General features: G+C 43.0%; 1 protein-coding gene across 1 annotated transcript in view; it reads right to left on the bottom strand.

Annotated features, from left to right (window-relative positions):
• The window catches only part of LOC128361018 (scavenger receptor cysteine-rich type 1 protein M130-like), a 56299-nt gene extending 36566 nt beyond the window's left edge, over window positions 1-19733 (bottom strand). Inside the window, exon 1 of the mRNA XM_053321590.1 lies at window positions 19615-19733. Within this exon, the coding sequence (XP_053177565.1) occupies window positions 19615-19636 (22 nt within the window). The 5' untranslated portion in view covers window positions 19637-19733. The remainder of the gene's footprint in view (window positions 1-19614) is intronic.
• Window positions 19734-23923: the final 4190 nt, after the last annotated feature.

Below are 23923 nucleotides of genomic sequence, written 5' to 3'. Positions count from 1 at the left end.
TCTCACCCCCCCCACCCCCTCATCTCCCAACACCCCCCATCATAAAAGGCGTCACCGACCTCAATCACCAGCCACTGTCTACTGAAACACCCCCCACCCACCCCGCCCCTCCCCCCTACGATTACGGGAGACCAAGTCAGAGCAGGACTGAAGAGACTTAATCCCAGGAAGGCAGCGGGTCCGGACAAAGTGAGTCCTAGAATGCTCAGGACCTGCGCTGCTGAACTAAAGTACATATTTGACCTCAGTCTACGTCTTGGTAGGGCCCCAACACTGGAAGACATCATGTCTTATCCCTGTCCAAAAGAAGCCACACCCAAGCCAACTCAATGACTTCCAGCCGGTCGCCCTCAGAGACTGCTTTAGCACATACTCAGACCCCAGTCACTAGACCCCAGTCACTAGACCCCAGTCACTAGACCCACTACAGTTTGCATACCAGGAGAAGGTTGGAGTGGACGATGCCATCACATATCTACTGCACAGGACACATTCTCACCTGGACAAGGGGGAAGGCGCTGTGAGAATCATGTTCTTTGATTTTTCCAGCTCTTTCAAACACCATTCAACCCCTCATGCTAGGAGACAAGCTCTTGCAGATGGATGTGGACGCTCACCTGGTATCCTGGATTACTGACTACCTGACAGGGCGGCCACAATTCGTCAGACTAAAGGACTGCTTCTCTGACACTGTGGTATGCAGCACTGGATCACCTCAGGGAACCGTGCTCTCTCCTGTCCTGTTCACCCTGTATATGTCTGACATCAGCGACAACAATGAGTCATGCCACATGCAGAAGTTATCGGACAATACTGCAATTGTGGGGTGTATCAGAGATGGGCAGAAGGGGGAGTACAGGGTCCTGGTGGAGGACTTTGTGTAAACTCAACCTCCTACAACTTAACACTGCTAAGACCAAGGAGATGGTGGTGGATTTCCATAGGTCAAAGCCTGCGCTGCTACCAGTCTCCATTGAGGGAGTCAATGTGGAGGTGGTAAGCACATATAAGTATCTGGGGGTACACCTGGACAATAAACTGGTCAGCCAATACTGATGCCATCTACAAGAAAGTACAGAGCTGGCTGTACTTCCTGAGGAGGCTACGGACCTTCAATGTCTACAGCAAACTCCTCAGGATGTTTGACCATTCTGTGGTCACCAGCATCCTCTTCTATGCGGTGGTGTGCTGGGGAGGAAGCACTAAGAAGAGCGATGACAGGCGACTGGATAGGCTGGTAAAGAAAGCTGGTTCTGTTGTGGGAGCTGAACTGGAGAGCATCACTTCCGTAGCAGACAAAAGGACCCTGAGCAATCACCATCATCCAGCAGAAGAGCTTGATCAGCTGGAGACTACGCTCACTGTCATGCAAAACTGACAGACTGAGTAAATCATTTGTCCCTAGGGCCATACAACTGTACAATCTGGCAATAAAAGGAAAATAGATAGACTTCTCTGCTTAATCTCTACCCTCTGTATCACTGTTCTACCTCAATAATCACAATGGTTACTGGTTACCTATCTATCTATCTACAGTGTTGGGGAGTAACGAATTACATATAACGACGTTACGTAATTTAATTACAAAATTTACACAATTGTAATCCGTTACATTACTGTAAGAAAATGCGTAATTAAATTACAGTTGCTTTTGGAAATTTCCAGAGTACATTTATTCTGTCCCCTACGTGCGTGGCTTCACGGAGTGACAGATAGCTAAACACTTTGTTCGTGAAGTAAGTTGAAGTCTGTTTACTGTAGATCTTTGTCACCGTACTCAACAATGCCAAGAACAGTCTTTCTTTCTTGTTAACTACAAATAAACACAGAAAAACGTCCATAAATGTACATAGAAAAGGTGTTATAAATGAGTAAATATGTTACATATAAGAAAAATATGAATTTTAGCATTCACTTATAAATCTTGAAAAATATGAAATAAACCATCACAATATTCGAAACTATGAATAATACAAATATAATTTATAATATAAACTTACAAACAAAGCTTCTCCAAGGCTCAACAGGGACGGATGCAATGGATTACAGGACAGTGGCACGTGTCACACAAAACTAAACAAGATGGCTGCTCTCATCTGAGACCCTAATCACATGACCGTGATAACCAATAAAAAACAAGGACTTTCATACTAAAAAAGCACCTTGCAAAATACCACTAGGAGGCACTGTAGAGCAACATCACAACATTATTAGTTACATTTAAAAAAATCGCCGCAAAAACTCAGATTTATCGAATATGTTTTTTTTCATATCAACCTCCTCCTTCCTTGGATCCTGATGCTATCTCTGGTCATGTGCCATTCAGTCAAACTCAGCAACATGTCGGAGGCGCAGTAGAATACGTTCCTGTGTTGGAAATACAAACACAGACATCCCATCTCCCGCACATGATAGCGGCTCCCTGACGACCGCAAATAAAAAACACAATCTCCTGGAGTCTGGAGTGAGTGAGCAGAGTGCACACTAGAGAGTGTCTGTGCACGTGTGTATATGTGTGACTATAAATTCAGCGTGCGTGAGAGCAAAGCATCCTTATACGACACTGATCGCACCCTTCCCCCGGACCAACACCAAGTGTAACCCCCCCCCCCCCGGAACAAAACTCCCTTGGGAGGGTTGGGATGTCTGCAAACACCACTTCATACAGAAAGCAGACAAAGGCCCTAACACAGTACAGTAACACTATCAGGTCTTAAAATGTGAAAATGGTTAACAGTCGAGAGCATTCATTCAAAATGAAGAAAAGTAATCAAAATGTGATCAAATATAATTAGTTACATTACTTTGAGAAAGTAATTGAAATAGTTACACTACTATTACATTTTCAACAGGGTAACTTGTAATTGTAAACAACTACATTTCCAAAGTAATCTTCCCAACACTATTTATCTAGTATGAGAGGAGAGAATATGAACAGTACCAGTGACGTGCGGTCAGGGGAGGCAGGTGAGTCCGTGCCTCACCTGTTATCATGGAAAAAGACTTAAAAATGAAAAAAATAATAAATGCTTATATTTGTCCAGTGATTTGCACTATAACGTATATTTCTACATAACTTAACCAGTTTCGGATTATTTTTATTCAAAATCTCTGAATTTTCACATGTACTGATCAAACACTGAAAAGAGACGCGCAGTGAGGCAGCAGCGAGACGAGCCTCAGCATGGATTGCGCAATGACTCGGCTTACTGCGCTGGCATGCTATGCAGTGAGACAGTACAGCTGTCTCTCTGTATGTCGCTATTAACATGTTCAAACACTTTTACTATATGAACTAAATTTCCATAGTTTAGCTGATGATATAATGTACAGTGTTTGTAGCGTGTTTCGTGTGCTGAGCCGAACCCTAACCCATAAAACGGCTGCAAAAAGTCACTAAGTGAGGCACGCAGTTCTCCGGGCCTCATGGCAGGGGGCGCTCCTGATCCCAGGGATTCTTATTACGACTCATTAGCTGCAGAATAAGTGACAGTAAGCTACAACTACAGTGAGCAAGTCGGCAAGTCATCCGTTTTTTCCCTTCTTGTCTGGCCTTTTTTCAGTATGGAGGATTACATAGCACAATTACGTTTTTTATATTAAATGTGTTTTTTGTGTGCTACAGTTTGTATGTGTAAAGAAAGCTGATATGAGATTTTAACCATAACCTGTTAACTGCTGCCAATCAAACGGTGAATAAGCTACTCTGTAGGGTTCATATGTTTGTAAATCTGATTGTGATGAAGTCAGTGCCTCACCAGACATGAACCTCACCGCACGTCACTGAACAGTACGTAAAGGGTTAAGTAAAAATGTTCACAAGAGAGATTAATATTCTGTCAAACTATAATTATAAACAGATAATTATGTTACAAATGGTCCAATCAGATCTCTTCTCTGCTCTTCTTCTAGTGGTTTTAATAAAGGTCTTACTACTTCCTGTTTTGGCACTGAGCGTTGGTGCTGGATGGAAATCAGAAGCTGTGGAATCGAACAATATGGAATATTGAAATATGGGTTTGTGTGGCTCCTCGGAGGTCCTACTCTGCTCCCCGAGCTCCTTCCTCTCCAGCCGGCTCTCCTTCCTCTCCAGCCGGCTCTCCTTCAGCTCTGGCAACACCCAGGTTATAATAATCCAGCTCAATGTTCTCCTGTGGGTCTGATTTCTGCCCCCTGCTGGCCTGGAGAGACATGACAACACAGATCTAATGGCCCTTTTCCACTGCAGAATCGGTACGGTACGGTACGGTACGCTTTAGCGCGGCACGACTCTACCCACTTTTAGAACCGGCCCTGTTCCTTTTCCACTGCCAAGAGGTACTAGTCGGACTACTTGGAATGGGCGGAGTTGGCGGGGTCGACACTGCCGTGACGTAATTTGCAGGCGACTACTAATGTGCCCATGCCGCAGTCAGTAAAGTAAACAACAACGATGAAGGCACTGGATGACATCGAGGCGGTACTGCTGCTGCTGTTTGCTCTGTGGCTCGGGTGATTATTTAAAGACCCTGAGCTTCGTCGCATGTATGACGACATCTCCTTCGACCAATCAGTGGACAGCGCTGTTCACGTGACAATTTAGTATCAGTTCGGCTCGGTTAGTACCACCTCTGAAACAGGTACGAAAAATGGTTCCCAGGTCCGGCCCCCAGTGAAAAAGGGCACAAAGTGGGTAGAGTCGTACCGTACCGTACCGTACCGTTACTAAATCGTGCAGTGGAAAAGGGCCATAAGTGACTGCATCACTCCTCTCTGCAGTATAAACAGGCTGAGTGCTTCATTTCAACCAGTCCTCTAAACAAACATGTTCAGTACCTTCAGGATGAAATAGAGGGCAGTATTACACAGCAGCAGAGCCACCAGCAGGACGACGACCAGTCTGATGATAAAAACTTTTGGATCTGATGAGACACATTCAGTCATCACATTAGATCACATGACATCATGACGACAACAGCTCCCATCAAACAGAAACTTTAATGACGTTAAATCTCCTTAAATCAGTGAAGTCTGAAGCAGCTTGTTGATTCAGCTCTTAGAGAATAAGTTCATCTGATCCTCTCTGTATGCTGATGATGTTCAACAAAAACCACTCATGTGTTCACAGCTGCTTTGAAAGAATGAATGAAAGTCTGCCGATTCTCTCCTTAAAGCTCCTGTCTGCTTAAAATGATTCAACTGATTGTTAACAGTCAACATCTTTACATGCAGTTAAATCAGATGTGATCCTGGTGAAGCTCTGAGTTCATCATGTAAACCCGGTTTATTATCATTATAGTGCTTATCTGGCTTCACTTTTACTTTCCACTACAACACAGTTGTTATGGTTGAATAATGTTAAAGAAGCCGGGAAGGAAACAGTTTACAGCTCCTTCATCAGATTGTGACTCAGCTCTCTGTAGGTCGCTGGGTCGCTCCGGCTGCCTCATGACTTTTTATCAAACATGGAAACAAAGTCAGTGTGACGTCTCAGTTGGACTGAGCTTCACACTCTGCTTCAGCTTACCTGTGACAGTGAGAGAGAGCAGACGGCTCTCAAAGGAGAAGTTATGAGGAAAAACATACACGCCATAAACACAGCTGTAGCTTCCTTGGTGGGCGGGGTCTGCAGCAGGAAACAGGAAGTCAGCAGAGTGATTGACAGCTGGCTGGGTGTAGTTGTATGTTGTGTTGGAGGAGCTGAAGGTGAGCTGGAAGCAGCCTCCTGGGTACTGAGGCTGGACGGAGCAGCTGATGGTGAAGCTGGAGCCCTGGAGAACCTGAAACCCCTGCTGCTGGGCCCCGGAGACCCCATCCATGGTAGGAGACACAGAGATGATTGGCTGAAGCAGCAGGTCTGTAAATACAGAGAGGTGATTGGCTGAAGCAGCAGGTCTGTAAATACAGAGAGGTGATTGGCTGAAGCAGCAGGTCTGTAAATACAGAGAGGTGTGGCACCCTGGACATTTTAGGGGCTCAGATTATTTTCAGATGTGTTGTTGTATTAGTTTGTTATGTTAGTGACTGGAGCTGTAATCCTTTGCTGAAGGAAGTTAGCCCAGTCATAGTGGACACAGTCACAGTAGAAGCAACAGGAGAGTACTGATGCTAGACTGTCTTTTTGTTGTGTATTTCACTACAAATAAAACCATCTGGCACCTGGATGATCATTGTCTACATTCAGTGTGGAACAAGATGATGAATCCTTCTTCCTACTTCCTGCTTTGCTTGAGTGCAGACGCTTCGCTCTTTGCTCTCCGCTTTACTTTTCTTTTTTCCATTGAAATCCTGTCCTTTTGCTACAAAATTTATGGAAAGCGGGTCCTGGATACTTCAATATCACTGGGAACTTAATTTATGAAAGTATCTCAAGGCTACCATTATTATTTAAACTCTTTTACTTCGTGAGTGTGGCCTATCAGCAGCACAAGCCTGCACTATAGTGACTGGGATTGAGGAGCTCAGCTAAGCTAAGCTAATTAGCAGCAAGATGCCTCCCTTTTCCACGGATGATTACCACAAACTTCTCCAGAAGATAGCGGTACTGGAGACGAAAATTCAGCGACTTGAAGTCAACGTGGAGGTAAATGGACAATATGGGAATGAAACCACTCAGGAGCAGGCTAACAGACAGCTAATTAGCACCACCAAGAAGCAGGAGGCTGGTGGTTACGGCAGTAAATCAACCAGTAGTCCTCCCTGGAACTCTCTTGGTGCAAAGCCAAAGAATAAATCATCGCTTCCCTTAGATATGGGAAGACGGTTAACAGGCAGAACCCAGCACCCGGAGGCTCGTGATGAAACTGAGTGGCCTGCACTGCTATCGCACAGGAGGGTCTCTTCAACCCCAGTACCAAGGAGAAAACAGCCGTGGACTGTGGCAAAAACAAAAAGTAAGAGCAAACCGACCCAAGACACAAGGATTCTACTAGAGAACAGATTTGCTCCACTTTTACAAGACCCTAACTCCCCAAAAGAAAGGTCATCTTCCAGCACCAGAGAAAGGTATGTGGCTAAATCAAAAACTAAAAGGCTGCAAAAAGAGCTAACCACTCGGCCTCAGACGCTGATAGTGGGTGACGGAGCTGTGAATATGATAAAACACTTTTTCAACAAAAACACCAAAGTACTCTGTTTTACCAATGACATGGTGTCCGATATCGCAGAGAAAATTCTGGAAATCACTGCTGAGCATCCGACAGTGAAATCTCTCATCATACACACAGGAGCGCTTGATGTTATCAAGCAACAATCAGAGGTATTGAAACGGGATTTTAATGATCTGCTGAACAAAGTTCGATGTCTGAATACTGAGGTGTTTATCAGTGGACCTCTACCGACAGTTCGGCGAGGAGACGAGAGATTCAGCAGGCTGATGATGCTCAACAGATGGCTCAAAGATACGTGTGCCGCTCAATCAGTGAATTTTATTGACAATTTCAACATTTTTTGGGAACGCAGACACCTCTTTAAGGCAGATGGATTTTGCCTTAACAAGTCAGGAGTACAGCTGTTAAGCTACAACATTTTTGATTTTGTGCGTCAGTCACCAGCAGCCCCTGCCAAGGACAAGACAAGACAAGACAATCCAAAACAACAGATAAGACAACATTCTGGAGAAGAATTGTTACCGCCTGAGATAAGGACTGACCATGAAAGTCAACACACCCAGAGAGAGGATTTAATGTCATCATCCTTGCCCCAACACAAGGAGTCTCCCCCAGCCCCAACAGGAGGAGTCTCCCCCAGCCCCAACAACCCAACAGGAGGAGTCTCCCCCAGCCCCAACAGCCCAACAGGAGGAGTCTCCCCCAGCCCCAACAACCCAACAGGAGGAGTCTCCCCCAGCCCCAACAGCCCAACAGGAGGAGTCTCCCCCAGCCCCAACAGCCCAACAGGAGGAGTCTCCCCCAGCCCCAACAACCCAACAGGAGGAGTCTCCCCCAGCCCCAACAACCCAACAGAAGGAGTCCCCCCCAGCCCCAACAACCCGACAAGTGGAGTCTCCCCCAGCCCCAACAACCCGACAAGTGGAGTCTCCCCTAGCCCCACCTGGAGACTCCCAACTTTCACCCACCAGCCTTTCATTCTCTCCACTCAGTCAGGACTCCCCACTTCTGGATTTCACCGACAGGATGAATGACCTTGTCAATGTTGGAATCCAACTCACACCACGCCCAAATCCCATTTTTTCTCCCCTCAACTTCCCCCATCGTCGAGCCCCTCCCATTCCACCACGCTGGAAACAACCATCATCCAAGAGTCACAGAGCCCCCCCACCTCCTTTGACTCAGATCATCTGTGAGTCTGACTGATATGTGCCGGGTCCAGGCTGCAATACTGATACCAATAATGTTCTCCCCCAGGAAAAGTCAGGGCCCTATGGAGTTCAGGTAGTTTTCTCAATCCCTGTGATGACAGGTAACAGAAGAATGGTTAAACTGGTGAGAAATAACAAGAGTTCAATTAAATCTGCTAATTTACTAAGTATAGCATGTCAACCTCAAAATATACCAGTGTCTCCTGTTATCTCCACAAGGTTAGCTCTACTCAATATCAGATCGCTAGCCAACAAATCACTGCTAGTTATTATGACCTATGATCTTGATTTTTTACTTCTTAGTGAAACATGGCTGACTGAATGTAGCTGTTGTGCTATTCTCAATGAGGCAGCACCAACAAATTTTAGTTTTATGAACAAGTGTCGAACTGGTAAGAAAGGCGGGGGAGTTGCTGCCATCTTTAAATCTGTATTTCACTGCAAGGAAATTACATTAGGTGATTTTAGCTCTTTTGAACATCTCTGTTTTTTATTAAAAGGTGATCCAAAAGTTCTTTTTTTAATCATTTATAGACCTCCAAGATACTCAGGAAAATTCATTGATGAGTTTGCTGAACTGCTGTCAGTTATCTGCACTGACTACAACTTCTTTATCATAACAGGGGATTTTAACATTCATGTAGACAATAACACGGACAGTAATGCCAAAGAACTCTCTGCTCTACTTGACACTTTTGGCCTCTTGCAACATGTGAAAGGGCCCACACACACTCGAGGCCACACTCTGGATCTGGTTATCTCTAAAGGTGTTGATATTTCTTCTGTTGATGTTAAGGACTTGGCTCTTTCAGATAATTTCTGTGTGTTCTTTGACTTACAGATCATTCCAAATGTTCAGTTAACCTCTGTGTCTGTTAGGAGAAGGTACATAAATGAGAATACCAGTGCAAAGTTTATGGAGGCTATAGCTATGTCACCAACTGTGAGTGCAGAGTCAGTTGATGAACTCCTGGATAAATTTAACTGGAAAATCTCAAATGTCATGGATGCTGTTGCACCTATTAAAACTAAGACAACCTTGAGCAGAAAGAAAACACCATGGAGGAACACTATGATGATAAAGGCTTTAAAAACAGAATGCAGGAAGGCAGAGCGTAAGTGGAGAAAAACTAAAATTCAAATTCACCTTGACCTCTACAAACAAAGTCTTTGTAATTTTAAATATGAGTTACTCAAAGCTAGACAGCAACACTTCTCTGAAATAATTAATAAGAACATCAACAACACTCGTACTCTGTTTGCTACGGTTGATAAGCTTACAAACCCCCCTCAACAGATAGCTCCAGAACTCCTTTCCACAGAAAAATGCAATGAATTTGCTTTTTCAGTGAACACATCCAGTCCATAAGGTTAAATATCAACACAAATCAACAAAACAATAAAATGATGCAATCCCTCAGACCTCCCAGGAATAACTCAACTGCAATGTCAGAATTTAAAACAGTTGACCAAAAAACCATAGAGGAAACAGTGCAGCATCTAAAACCATCAACATGCTGTCTTGACACAATGCCATCAGATTTCTTTAAAACTATTGTGAACTCTGTCCAAACAGATTTGTGACAAGTAATAAATAGCTCACTTAAATCAGGTGTGTTTCCTAAACTCCTAAAAGTAGCTGCCATTAAGCCACTCTTAAAAAAGAGAACGCTGGATGCGTCCATGTTAACCAACTACAGACCTATCTCAAATCTTCCTTTTATAGCCAAGATCGTTGAGAAAGTGTTTTTTAATCAACTCAGTAATATCTTGAACTCCAGTGGCCTTTTTGACAAATTTCAATCAGTCTTCCGACCTAACCACAGAACAGAAACAGCTCTTATTAGAGTGTTAAATGACATGAGGTTGAACACTGACTCAGGCAAGGTGTCAGTTCTGGTCCTGTTGGACCTCAGTGCTGCGTTTGACACTGTGGATCACAGTATACTGTTGAACAGGTTGGAAACTTGGGCAGGACTCAGCGGAACAGTCCTAGACTGGTTCAGGTCCTACTTGGAAGAGCGGAGTTATTTTGTGACCATTGGAAGTTATGAATCTGATCGAGTGTCTATGGCATGTGGAGTTCCTCAGGGGTCAGTTCTTGGACCCCTTCTGTTCAGTCTATATATGCTGCCCTTGGGTCAAATTCTGCAGAACTCTAATGTAGACTATCACAGTTATGCAGATGACACACAGATATACCTAGCACTGTCCCCAGATGACTACAGTCCAATACAGTCATTGTGTCACTGTTTAGAGCAAGTAACTAATTGGATGAACCAAAATTTCCTTCAATTAAATCAGGACAAAACTGAGGTCATTGTTTTTGGCAATAAAGAGAAGAGGATTGCTGTCAGTAAACATCTCGAGTCACTCTCTCTAAAACTAAGGACCAAGTCCGAAACCTTGGCGTGCTGATAGACTCAGATCTGACTTTCAGCAGTCACATCAAATCAATCACCAAAACAGCCTTCTATCAGCTTAAGAACATATCCAGAGTGAAGGGTTTTATGTCTCAAACAGACCAGGAGAAGTTGATTCATGCTTTCATCTCAAGTAGACTCGACTACTGTAACGGTCTTCTGACTGGACTCCCACAAAAAAGCATTAAACAGCTGCAGCTCATTCAGAACGCTGCAGCTCGAGTTTTAACCAGAACAAAGAGATCAGAGCACATTACTCCAGTTCTAAAGTCTTTACACTGGCTCCCAGTCAGTTCTAAAGTCTTTATACTGGCTCCCAGTCAGTTCTAAAGTCTTTACACTGGCTCCCAGTCAGCTCTAAAGTCTTTACACTGGCTCCCAGTCAGTTCTAAAGTCTTTACACTGGCTCCCAGTCAGTTCTAAAGTCTTTACACTGGCTCCCAGTCAGTTCTAAAGTCTTTACACTGGCTCCCAGTCAGTTCTAAAGTCTTTACACTGGCTCCCAGTCAGTTCTAAAGTCTTTACACTGGCTCCCAGTCAGCTATAGAATAGATTTTAAAGTTCTGCTACTGGTCTACAAATCACTGAATGGTTTAGGTCCAGAATACATGAATGACATGTTAGTAGAATATAAACCCAGTAGAGCTCTGAGATCTACTGACTCAGGTCAGATAGTTGAGCCCAGAGTTCAAACTAAACATGGTGAAGCAGCTTTTAGCTGTTATGCTGCACACAACTGGAACAAACTACCAGCAGAACTGAAATCAGCCCCAACTGTGAACACTTTTAAATCCAGGTTAAAAACATTTCTCTTCTCCTGAGCTTATGATTGAGCTCTTTTAAAGCACTTTACATTTTAATCTTTCATTTCCACACTTTCATTTGCACTCTATGTCCTTTTAATGATTTTAAAGCTAATTTATTATTTTATGCTGCAATCATTTTATTTATGTCTTTGAATTTTTCTGTACTTTGTTTTTATTATGGGGGGGTGGGGTGGGGGTTAATTGTATGTTTTAAGTTTCTCAAATTACATGTTTTTCTGTTTTATGTAAAGCACATTGAATTGCCATTGTGTATGAAATGCGCTATATAAATAAAACTGCCTTGCCTTGCCTTGCCTGTGAGAAGCTGAATGTTGTTTTCTCCTCATTTGTTTGTTGAGATAAATGAACGTTGATCACTGAGAGATGATCACACAGCACAGAGAACTCCTACATTCATGTGTAATACAGAGGAGTCAGAGAGCAGAGGAGGAAACACATTAACATCCTCAACTGCCTTCAGATCAGACAGAAAACAGCTGCAGTTTGATTCATCTGAGACCATCAACATGTTAATAAGACATTCATACAACACTGCATACACAATAGTTTCCTACACAAATGATTGGAAGATATTTAACCTGTTAGCAAACTGTTGCTTCTTTGTTCAGACACAGACCAACAACTATATTCATTTGTGATGTAGTTGTTTGTAAGGTGGATGTGACTGAGCTGGCTCAGGAGAACTGCAGAGTGTGTGAGTGAACCACAGCAGGTTGATTAAAGGTTCAGATTGTTTCAGTTTGAATCAATGAGCCTCCAGGAACAAGCTAACTTCTCTACCCTTTAGGAAGCCGTCATCCTCCATAAGTTTACAGTTCAGTTCAATGGAAACCACCAACTATCACTGTGACAGAGGAAGGAGAGTATTACTGTCAGAGATGATGTCACTGATGGACTTACCTGAGCAGGTGAGCTCCACCACCATGGAGGAAGAGGAACCTGGTGATACACAGTCCCTCAGTGTAGATCCAGACTGAAGACAGTCACGTCTGATCGTCCATGCAGGTCTGTCTGAGGACGCATCTCTGCTTCCTGTTGAAACAGCAGAGCTACAGTCCAATTCTCTGCAGACAACAGCTGCTTCCTTCAGGGTCCAGTCATAGTATCTCACTGGTCTCCACTCTCCCCGATTCACCTCCAGTCTACCTGCACAGCGACTGGCTCCTCCCACCAACCTGACAGGCTCTGAACAGAAACAAGAGAGTCATCAGTAAAAGAATAATGTGAGTTGCATTAGAACAGAAACAAGAGAGTCATCAGTAAAAGAATAAAGTGAGTTTCATTAGAACAGAAACAAGAGAGTCATCAGTAAAAGAATAAAGTGAGTTTCATTAGAACAGAAATGAAGACAAATCAAAGCTGCAGCTCCTCTTCTACCTGAGCAGGTGAGTCCAACAGCTTTACCAGGTGAGCAGGTTCTTCTAGCTGAGTCTGATCTTCTACAGTCCAGGAGAGCAGACTCATTGCCTCCACACTGGAACTCTTTGGTCCACATTGGAGCCTCCACTTCTCCATAGAGCGCCCCCTGGAGGACTGAAGGAGCCCCACAGCCAAGCTCCCTACAGACCACCTCTGCATCCTGCTGGTCAAAGTCAGCTTCACACACTGAGGACCACGACTGCTCAGACTTCACCTCCAGTCTGCCTGAACACAGACTAGTCCCATTCACCAGCCTGACAGAGTCTGGAGAGAGAGAGGATTTAATATTTAATACTGATCTTTATTTACCACCTTATATATCATGACACATATAAAACATCTCAGGAGGTCCCCTCCTGGAGCTGGAGCTGTGGAGTCTCTGGTAGCGCGGCCTCAGCCTCTTAGCCATACTAATTTAATGTTTGCTGCCAGGGAGCGCTCATCGTCATCCACCGGTGGCGATCACGTGACCCGCCACCAGCTGATCGGGACCGCTGCTGCTTTGTGCTTTGTTTTGTTTCCTCTTTTCGTCTCCTATTTGGTTCTCCTTGGTTTCGGCCTTGTCTGCTTCTGAACCCTCTATCTGTCTATCACAGACTGGATCTGCGGGACTTTGTCTCGGCTGTTTTGGTGTAGCTGTGCTGTTTTGAGACGTTCACCTCTGCTGTTTAACACACTACGGTGTCTCCAGCAGCACCTAGTTCATTGCTACCTCCTCTGCAGCTCTGTGCTGCTCTATAGATTCAGGCTGCGGCTGGCTTAGCCTGTAACGGACAGCTTTAACTTACTTTAGCTCATTTTTAACTGAACAATGATTTAATCCTATTTTCTGGATCATTTGTATTTGCTTCTCTTTAACTGATTTGGTGATTTGTTCAGTTAGTTTCTAGTTTATTTTGATAATCTGATTATTTTCTTTGTAATTTAGATATTGCTTTGTGGTTATTTGTTTTCTTTACTTTTGGTTAAATTTGTTTACTTTTGTTTAATCTAAGTAAATTATTTTCTTTAGTCAATATTATTTAATTATTGCTTAAATTGTCTTTTTAAATTTACACATTGTTGTATATTTGACTTCTCTGTAATTATCTTTTTTTGTTTATCCTTTCTCAGTTGCTGCAGGCCGGTGGTGTCCTTCCTGTGTGCTGTGCTCTGGTGTTGGTGATATCACAAGTGTGTGGCTGCCACGTGTGCTTGGGTGAACCCTTTTCTTTTTTTTAGTTTTGAGTCCCGTCCCCCTTCACTAGTCCTTCCCCACCAGTAAGCCTCAGCCACTGATTAGGTTCTTTTTATCTTTATCTTGTTGTATGAATGAATTTTAACATAATAATTTGTTGTAAAATAATTTTGTACTTGGAAACATGCGTCTTGCCTGAGTAAAACGAACCAATGTCCTCACTGTACTTTTTATGGTGACTTTGATAAATGATAAATAATTACTTGGGTGCAATTCCCAAGGTGGCGTTGTCGAGCAACACAAATTCAAATTGAAAGCCCTTACTGCTATCGCCACAAAAGCATCTAACAGTCTCCTGCCTCTATGAACGGCAGTGCCAATCACATGCTGCTTGTTCCAGCTGTGTCAGTGTCATTTGTGTTCAGACACAGACCAACAACTATATTCATTTGTGATGTAGTTGTTTGTAAGGTGGATGTGACTGAGCTGGCTCAGGAGAACTGCAGAGTGTGTGAGTGAACCACAGCAGGTTGATTAAAGGTTCAGATTGTTTCAGTTTGAATCAATGAGCCTCCAGGAACAAGCTAACTTCTCTACCCTTTAGGAAGCCGTCATCCTCCATAAGTTTACAGTTCAGTTCAATGGAAACCACCAACTATCACTGTGACAGAGGAAGGAGAGTATTACTGTCAGAGATGATGTCACTGATGGACTTACCTGAGCAGGTGAGCTCCATGATGAAGGAAGAGTACTCTGATGATGATACACAGTCCCTCAGTGCAGATCCAGACTGAAGACAGTGAAGTCTGATCCTCCATACAGGTCTGTCTGAGGACTTATATCTGCGTCCAGTTGAAACAGCAGAGCCACAGTCCAATTCTCTGCAGGCAACAGCTGCATCATTCAGGGTCCAGCGAAAGACATTGTAAGTCACTGGTCTCCACTCTCCCTGTTTAACCTCCAGTGTACCTGCACAGCGACTGGCTCCTCCCACCAACCTGACACTCTCTGAACAGAAACAAGAGAGTCATCAGTAAAAGAATAAAGTGAGTTTCATTAGAACAGAAATGAAGACAAATCAAAGCTGCAGCTCCTCTTCTACCTGAGCAGGTGAGTCCAACAGCTTTACCAGGTGAGCAGGTTCTTCTAGCTGAGTCTGATCTTCTACAGTCCAGGAGAGCAGATTCATTGCCTCCACACTGGAACTCTTTGGTCCACATTGGAGCCTCCACTTCTCCATAGAGCGCCCCCTGGAGGACTGAAAGAGCCCCACAGCCAAGCTCCCTACAGACCACCTCTGCATCCTGCTGGTCAAAGTCAGCTTCACACACTGAGGACCACGACTGCTCAGACTTCACCTCCAGTCTGCCTGAACACAGACTAGTCCCATTCACCAGCCTGACAGAGTCTGGAGAGAGAGAGGATTTAATATTTAATACTGATCTTTATTTACCACCTTATATATCATGACAAATATAAAACATCTCAGGAGGTCCCCTCCTGGAGCTGTGGAGTCTCTGGTAGCCGGGCCTCGGCCTCTGGACAGGAATTGATCAGATTTTATTGATACCAATACAATAATCTATTCTGCTAGTTGGTCCAGTTCTTCATTGATTCTCTTATCAATTACTGATCAAATGTTTTGTGTGGAAAGAAATTGTCCTACACAAGTTTCAGGGACAACAAAACAGTTTGATTGTCTCCACTGTTAATCAATGATGTTGCATGCTGATGAATATGTTGGTAAGATAAATAACATGCAAATAATGCACAGCCAACAGTTCATTACTTAAATAATGAATTTGAAAGCATCTAACAGTCTCCTGCCTCTATGAACAGCAGTGCCAATCACATGCTGCTTGTTCCAGCTGTGTCAGTGTAATGGTTATAAGAATGCTGTAATTCTGAATGAATGAATGGAAACAATATGAGTTAAAACATATTTAAACATGTGTGTAAAAGGAAAAGATAAAGGTGCTGAGTTAAAATGCTGTAATTCATTGTTCTATCAAAGGGATTGATTTAAAAACACACTATGATCTGCAGATCAAGGTTATCTGTGATCCATTGCTCTGACCTTTCAGGTAAAACAGGTTAAAAAAGATAAATAGGATAAAAAGATGATCTGTGTTTAAAATGTAGTCTAATCAACCATCAGAGGTTATTGGCTGAGAAACACACACATCTCTCAGCGTTCTCTACACATGTCATTCACGCAGCGGCCCGCAGACAGTCACGCTATTTATTACAAGAGGCATTCATTTACAAAATACTTTATATATTTGATGTTGATCAATTTAAATTCATGCTCATGGTGTAATTATTGTTTGGCTGCAGCCTTTTTGGTCAGTTTGATTGTAATTTATGTTATCTCTATTTAATCCCAGCTGGGTTTATTAATTTCTTTTATCACTTTAGCTCAACATTAACTTAAAAAGTTGTTTGTTTCGATTGTTTGCATTTCACTTGTCTCACTTAAGCCTGAAAAAACAAACAAACACAGAACACAAAGACACGCTAGTCTCTCTAGACCGGCTTTTCACTGAAAACAAAACTTTTGGTCTCTTCTAGACTCAACCTTTGCTGATCTCTTATCATTTCTTATTTGGCACTTTGAACATTACACACAACATGAATTTTGGTCCTCTTGACCATATTAACTGCCTTTCCCTTCATTTACGCTACACAGTCCTGTTTTTTGACCGTCTTAACTGCCTATCCCAAGGCTACAACACCCTGTGCGGTCGTCTTGACCGTTTTTACTGCTTTTCCCTTCAATAACAATTTACAGTCCTCTTTGACCGCATCGTCACCTTCCCCAGGTACACTGCCAACCCTGTTCCCCAGCTGCTGCTAATTTATGTCTGTTTTTCGTTTTAGACACAACGTAACCCAATCATAAACAATTTCATTTTACCCTCATAAATAAGTATATATTTAGCAGCTGTTCTGTGCACAGAAACTGGCGTTTTCCGCTTCTGCTCTCCTTCCCCGCCAAATTCTTTTTCCGTCTGAGAGAGAAACGGTTCATGCAGTGACTCTCAGACCACCCCCAGCCACGGACGGTGAGTTTTTGGTTGTTTTTGCTTTGGTCAATTCTGAATGAGTGTAAGGAGTTTTTTTGAAACAAATATTGTCTTACCTTGTTAGGGCCCCTTTCACCTGCGCAGAGAGGATGCTCCTCAGAGCCACCACTGACCGTCGCTTCCCTTCAAAGACTGTTGTCGTGACGTGATTATGTAAAAGAACTACTGGATTACTTAACTTCAGTAACTCTAAAGTAAGAGACTGAGAACAGGAGTCACCGAACAGCCAACTGGGACTTTATTGAAGATATAGCAAACACAGCAGACACCAACGAACCGATGACAACAGCAGAACAATGAACAGCGAAGAACAGCGACCTATGCCCCTTCAGACTCTTTATACTACTGTTTTGCGTGTGGGCATCATTTGTTATTGTGTGTGTGTCAGGTCAACCTGAGTGGAGTGTTCAGCCAAGATTTGATTTCCTGGAAGCCTAACAACTTTCTCGCAAGTGTTGGCTTCCTGATCTCCTTTGGGGATATCGATATGGTAAAAACAACGGTAACACTTTATATTAAGGTCCTTGTAATAAGCATTAGTTAATAGGTAATAAGTCCCTTTTAAGTCCTTATAAGATGCTTATTAACATTATTATGTCTTTATAAGATTTTTATTTTACTTTACTTATTGCCACATGCAGCAATAAATAAAACAATTTCGGGCTTCACCGTTGAAACATTTGTATTGTTGTGCCATTTTTTCTTCCCATTTCATCAACCTTGACCACATGTAGTGTTCATTCCAGATGTGGAAACTGTGAAAGTCATTGTTAATCATTAATAAATGCATAATAAAATATTCATTAGCATTAATAAGGCATTGTTCTTGCTTTAGATCCGGTAGCTGCAAAAAGCATAATTAACTGTTAACAGGTGCATAGTTAACTGAAAATAGATGCACAATAAAGTATATTTTAATATTAATAAAGCAAACAAAAAAAGATTAGTAAAGGCATGACAGTGACACAATGGGTTAGTTGTCTCAATATATGTGTTTGTAATGCTATTATGAACAATTATAAGATACTCGTGAGGCTTTTATTAATGTTCTTAAGCATCTACAAACTGTGAACAAGTTTCTTATAAGTTCTTATGAATGCCTGATAATCTGATATTAACTATATTATAATGGTGTTATTAACACTTATATAGTCTTATAAAGACATAATAATGTTAGTAAGCATCTTATAAGGACTTAAAAGGGACCTATTACCTACTAACTAATGCTTATTACAAGGACCTTAATATAAAGTGTTACCAACACAATTCCTTAAAAGGCTTGTTGTGAAATCCTCAACTGGTACAACTATTGACCTTTCGACTTTCTTGTTGTTCTCACATTTTACTACGATGCACACATATCTGTCATTACAACAGCAGGTCTGTAAATACAGAGAGGTGATTGGCTGAAGCAGCAGGTCTGTAAATACAGAGAGGTGATTGGCTGAAGCAGCAGGTCTGTAAATACAGAGAGGTGATTGGCTGAAGCAGCAGGTCTGTAAATACAGAGAGGTGTGGCACCCTGGACATTTTAGGGGCTCAGATTATTTTCAGATGTGTTGTTGTATTAGTTTGTTATGTTAGTGACTGGCGCTGTAATCCTTTGCTGAAGGAAGTTAGCCCAGTCATAGTGGACACAGTCACAGTAGAAGCAACAGGAGAGTACTGATGCTAGACTGTCTTTTTGTTGTGTATTTCACTACAAATAAAACCGTCTGGCACCTGGATGAACATTGTCTACATTCAGTGTGGAACAAGATGATGAATCCTTCTTCTTCTGTGAGAAGCTGAATGTTGTTTTCTCCTCATTTGTTTGTTGAGATAAATGAACGTTGATCACTGAGAGATGATCACACAGCACAGAGAACTCCTACATTCATGTGTAATACAGAGGAGTCAGAGAGCAGAGGAGGAAACACATTAACATCCTCAGCTGCCTTCAGATCAGACAGAAAACAGCTGCAGTTTGATTCATCTGAGACCATCAACATGTTAATAAGACATTCACACAACACTGCATACACAATAGTTTCCTACACAAATGATTGGAAGATATTTAACCTGTTAACAAACTGTTGCTTCTTTGTTCAGACACAGACCAACAACTATATTCATTTGTGATGTAGTTGTTTGTAAGGTGGATGTGACTGAGCTGGCTCAGGAGAACTGCAGAGTGTGTGAGTGAACCACAGCAGGTTGATTAAAGGTTCAGATTGTTTCAGTTTGAATCAATGAGCCTCCAGGAACAAGCTAACTTCTCTACCCTTTAGGAAGCCGTCATCCTCCATAAGTTTACAGTTCAGTTCAATGGAAACCACCAACTATCACTGTGACAGAGGAAGGAGAGTATTACTGTCAGAGATGATGTCACTGATGGACTTACCTGAGCAGGTGAGCTCCACCATGGAGAAAGAGGAATCTGATGATGCACAGTCCCTCAGTGCAGATCCAGACTGAAGACAGTTATGTCTGATCCACCATGCAGGTCTGTCTGAGGACTCATATTTGCTTGAAACAGCAGAGCCACAGTCCAATTCTCTGCAGGCAACAGCTGCTTCCTTCAGGGTCCAGTAATAGTAACTCACTGGTCTCCACTCTCCCTGTTTCACCTCCAGTCTACCTGCACAGCGATTGGCTCCTCCCACCAACCTGACAGGCTCTGAACAGAAACAAGAGAGTCATCAGTAAAAGAATAAAGTGAGTTTCATTAGAACAGAAACAAGAGAGTCATCAGTAAAAGAATAAAGTGAGTTTCATTAGAACAGAAATGAAGACAAATCAAAGCTGCAGCTTCTCTTCTACCTGAGCAGGTGAGTCCAACAGCTTTACCAGGTGAGCAGGTTCTTCTAGCTGAGTCTGATCTTCTACAGTCCAGGAGAGCAGACTCATTGCCTCCACACTGGAACTCTTTGGTCCACACTGGAGCCTCCACTTCTCCATAGAGCGCCCCCTGGAGGACTGAAGGAGTCCCACAGCCAAGCTCCCTACAGACCACCTCTGCATCCTGCTGGTCAAAGTCAGCTTCACACACTGAGGACCACGACTGCTCAGACTTCACCTCCAGTCTGCCTGAACACAGACTAGTCCCATTCACCAGCCTGACAGAGTCTGGAGAGAGAGAGGATTTAATATTTAGTACTGATCTTTATTTACCACCTTATATATCATGACACATATAAAACATCTCAGGAGGTCCCCTCCTGGAGCTGTGGAGTCTCTGGTAGCCGGGCCTCGGCCTCTGGACAGGAATTGATCAGATTTTATTGATACCAATACAATAATCTATTCTGCTAGTTGGTCCAGTTCTTCATTGATTCTCTTATCAATTCCTGATCAAATGTTTTGTGTGGAAAGAAACTGTCCTACACAAGTTTCAGGGACAACAAAACAGTTTGATTGTCTCCACTGTTAATCAATGATGTTGCATGCTGATGAATATGTTGGTAAGATAAATAACATGCAAATAATGCACAGCCAACAGTTCATTACTTAAATAATGAATTTGAAAGTGTAGCAGCATAGAAATGCAGTTGTTTTGCTGCCTTAATTGTACACAGCCGGTTGCTAGGGTGACAGTATATAAGTGCGGCCCTTCACCTTGCGCTCCCTCTGACGCATCACTTCCGGGTCAAGGTGTTTTACCGTGCAGGTAAATGTCATGCGCTGCTGCTACTTTAACTCACTGATCGCTTAGTGTATTGCTTAAGGACTGATCTTTTTTTATTACTGAGTAACGACCGAGTGCTCCGCTCCATGTAGTGTCACTTCTGTCGGTGGTAAGTCTCTCTGTGTGTGTGTGTTTGAGTGCTGTTCAGCTGTAGCTAACGATAGTGTGGTCACAGGTAGATGTAGCTACCGCTAGTGTGGTCTCAGGTAGATGTAGCTAACGCTAGCGTGGTCACAGGTAGATGTAGCTAACGCTAGTGTGGTCTCAGGTAGATGTAGCTAACACTAGAGTGGTCACAGGTAGATGTAGCTAACGCTAGTGTGGTCACAGGTAGATGTAGCTACCGCTAGTGTGGTCACAGGTAGATGTAGCTAATGCTAGCGTGGTCACAGGTAGATGTAGCTAACGCTAGTGTGGTCACAGGTAGATGTCTGCAGCTGTGTGAGTCTCTCTCTCCCTCCCTCTCCCTGTGCAGGTTTGACCCTGAAAACAGGTACGTTATTTTACATCTAGCTCATTAAAGCCTCTGTAAATTTAGCTTAGCCATGCTAATTTAATGTTTGCTGCCAGGGAGCGCTCATCAGCTGACTGAAATCCACCGGTGGCGATCACGTGACCCGCCACCAGCTGATCGGGACCGCTGCTGCTTTGTGCTTTGTTTTGTTTCCTCTTTTCGTCTCCTATTTGGTTCTCCTTGGTTTCGGCCTTGTCTGCTTCTGAACCCTCTATCTGTCTATCACAGACTGGATCTCCGGGACTTTGTCTCGGCTGTTTTGGTGCAGCTGCGCTGTTTTGAGACGTTCACCTCTGCTGTTTAACACACTACGGTGTCTCCAGCAGCACCTAGGTCATTGCTACCTCCTCTGCAGCTCTGTGCTGCTCTATAGATTCAGGCTGCGGCTGGTTTAGCCTGTAACGGACAGTTTTAACTTTAGCTCATTTTTAACTGTACAATGATTTAATCCTATTTTGTGGATAATTTGTATTTGCTTCTCTTTAATTGATTTGGTGATTTGTTCAGTTAGTTTCTAGTTTATTTTGACATTCTGATTATTTTCTTTGTAATTTAGATTTTGCTTTGTGGTTATTTGTTTTCTTTACTTTTGGTTAAATTTGTTTACTTTTGTTTAATCTAAGTAAATTATTTTCTTTAGTCAATATTATTTAATTATTGCTTAAATTGTCTTTTTAAATGTACACATTGTTGTATATTTGACTTCTCTGTAATTATCTTTTTTTGTTTATCCTTTCTCAGTTGCTGCAGGCCGGTGGTGTCCTTCCTGTGTGCTGTGCTCTGGTGTTGGTGATATCACAAGTGTGTGGCTGCCACGTGTGCTTGGGTGAACACTTTTCTTTTCATTTAGTTTTGAGTCCCGTTCCCCTTCACTAGTCCTTCCCCACCAGTAAGCCTCAGCCACTGATTAGGTTCTTTTTATCTTTATCTTGTTGTATGAATGAATTTTAACATAATAATTTGTAGTAAAATAATTTTGTACTTGGAAACATGCGTCTTGCCTGAGTAAAACGAACCAATGTCCTCACTGTACTTTTTATGGTGACTTTGATAAGTGATAAATAATTACTTGGGTGCAATTCCCAAGGTGGAGTTGTTGAGCAACACAAATTCAAATTGAAAGCCCTTACTGCTGTCGCCACAAAAGCATCTAAATAATAATAATAATAATAACTTTATTTTGTATAGTGCCTTTCATAAAACCCAAGGTCGCTTCACAATAACAGGAAAACACAGACAAAACACACATTTAGCCGGCAAAAGCCTGCAGGAACAAGTGCCTCTTCAACAGAGATTTAAAATTGTCCAGAGTTGGTGCTAGGCGAATGTCCTGAGGGAGCGAGTTCCACAGTGTAGGAGCTACCACACTGAAAGCCCTGCTCCCGAAGGTTTGCCTTCTGGTGCGAGGGATGGACAGGAGGCCCAAGTCGGCGGAGCGTAGGTCTCGTGAAGGGTGGTAGATATGGAGAAGGTCTGTTAGGTACTGAGGTGCAACGGCATGAAGAGATTTAAAGGTGAGGAGAAGAAATTTAAGAGTGATGCAGAACTTAACAGGAAGCCAGTGCAGCTGTTTGAGTGTGGGGGTGATGTGCTGCCAGGGTTTTGTTTGAGTGAGAACCCTGGCAGCTGAGTTTTGGACGTGTTGGAGCCTGTCCAGTGTTTTATTGGGGACCCCATACAGGATGGCATTACAATAGTCCAGACGTGAGGTAATGAATGCATGTATGAGAGTCTCGGCAACTGAGTCAGTGAGTGAAGGACGGAGTCTTGAAATATTCCTTAGGTGGAAGAAGGCGGATTTGGTGACAGATTTAATGGGTGTGTCATATGAGAGTGTGGAGTCCAAAATAACACCAAGGTTGCGCACCTCCGAGGACAGCGAGATCTAACAGTCTCCTGCCTCTATGAACAGCAGTGCCAATCACATGCTGCTTGTTCCAGCTGTGTCAGTATCATTTGTGTTCAGACACAGACCAACAACTATATTCATTTGTGATGTAGTTGTTTGTAAGGTGGATGTGACTGAGCTGGCTCAGGAGAACTGCAGAGTGTGTGAGTGAACCACAGCAGGTTGATTAAAGGTTCAGATTGTTTCAGTTTGAATCAATGAGCCTCCAGGAACAAGCTAACTTCTCTACCCTTTAGGAAGCCGTCATCCTCCATAAGTTTACAGTTCAGTTCAATGGAAACCACCAACTATCACTGTGACAGAGGAAGGAGAGTGTTACTGTCAGAGATGATGTCACTGATGGACTTACCTGAGCAGGTGAGCTCCACCATGGAGGAAGACAAACCTGATGATACACAGTCCCTCAGTGCAGATCCAGACTGAAGACAGACAGGCTCGATCCTCCATACAGTTCTGTCTGAGGACTCCTTTCTGCTTCCTGTTGAAACAGCAGAGCCACAGTCCAATTCTCTGCAGGCAACAGCTGCTTCCTTCAGGGTCCAGACAAAGAAAGAGTAAGTCACTTGTCTCCACTCTCCCCGATTCACCTCCAGTGTACCTGC

This window comes from Scomber japonicus, chromosome 6 (assembly GCF_027409825.1).
Source record: "Scomber japonicus isolate fScoJap1 chromosome 6, fScoJap1.pri, whole genome shotgun sequence".
Classification (NCBI taxonomy): domain Eukaryota; kingdom Metazoa; phylum Chordata; class Actinopteri; order Scombriformes; family Scombridae; genus Scomber; species Scomber japonicus.
Note: the sequence above shows the minus strand (reverse complement) of the source record. Positions and strands in the feature narration are given on the sequence as shown.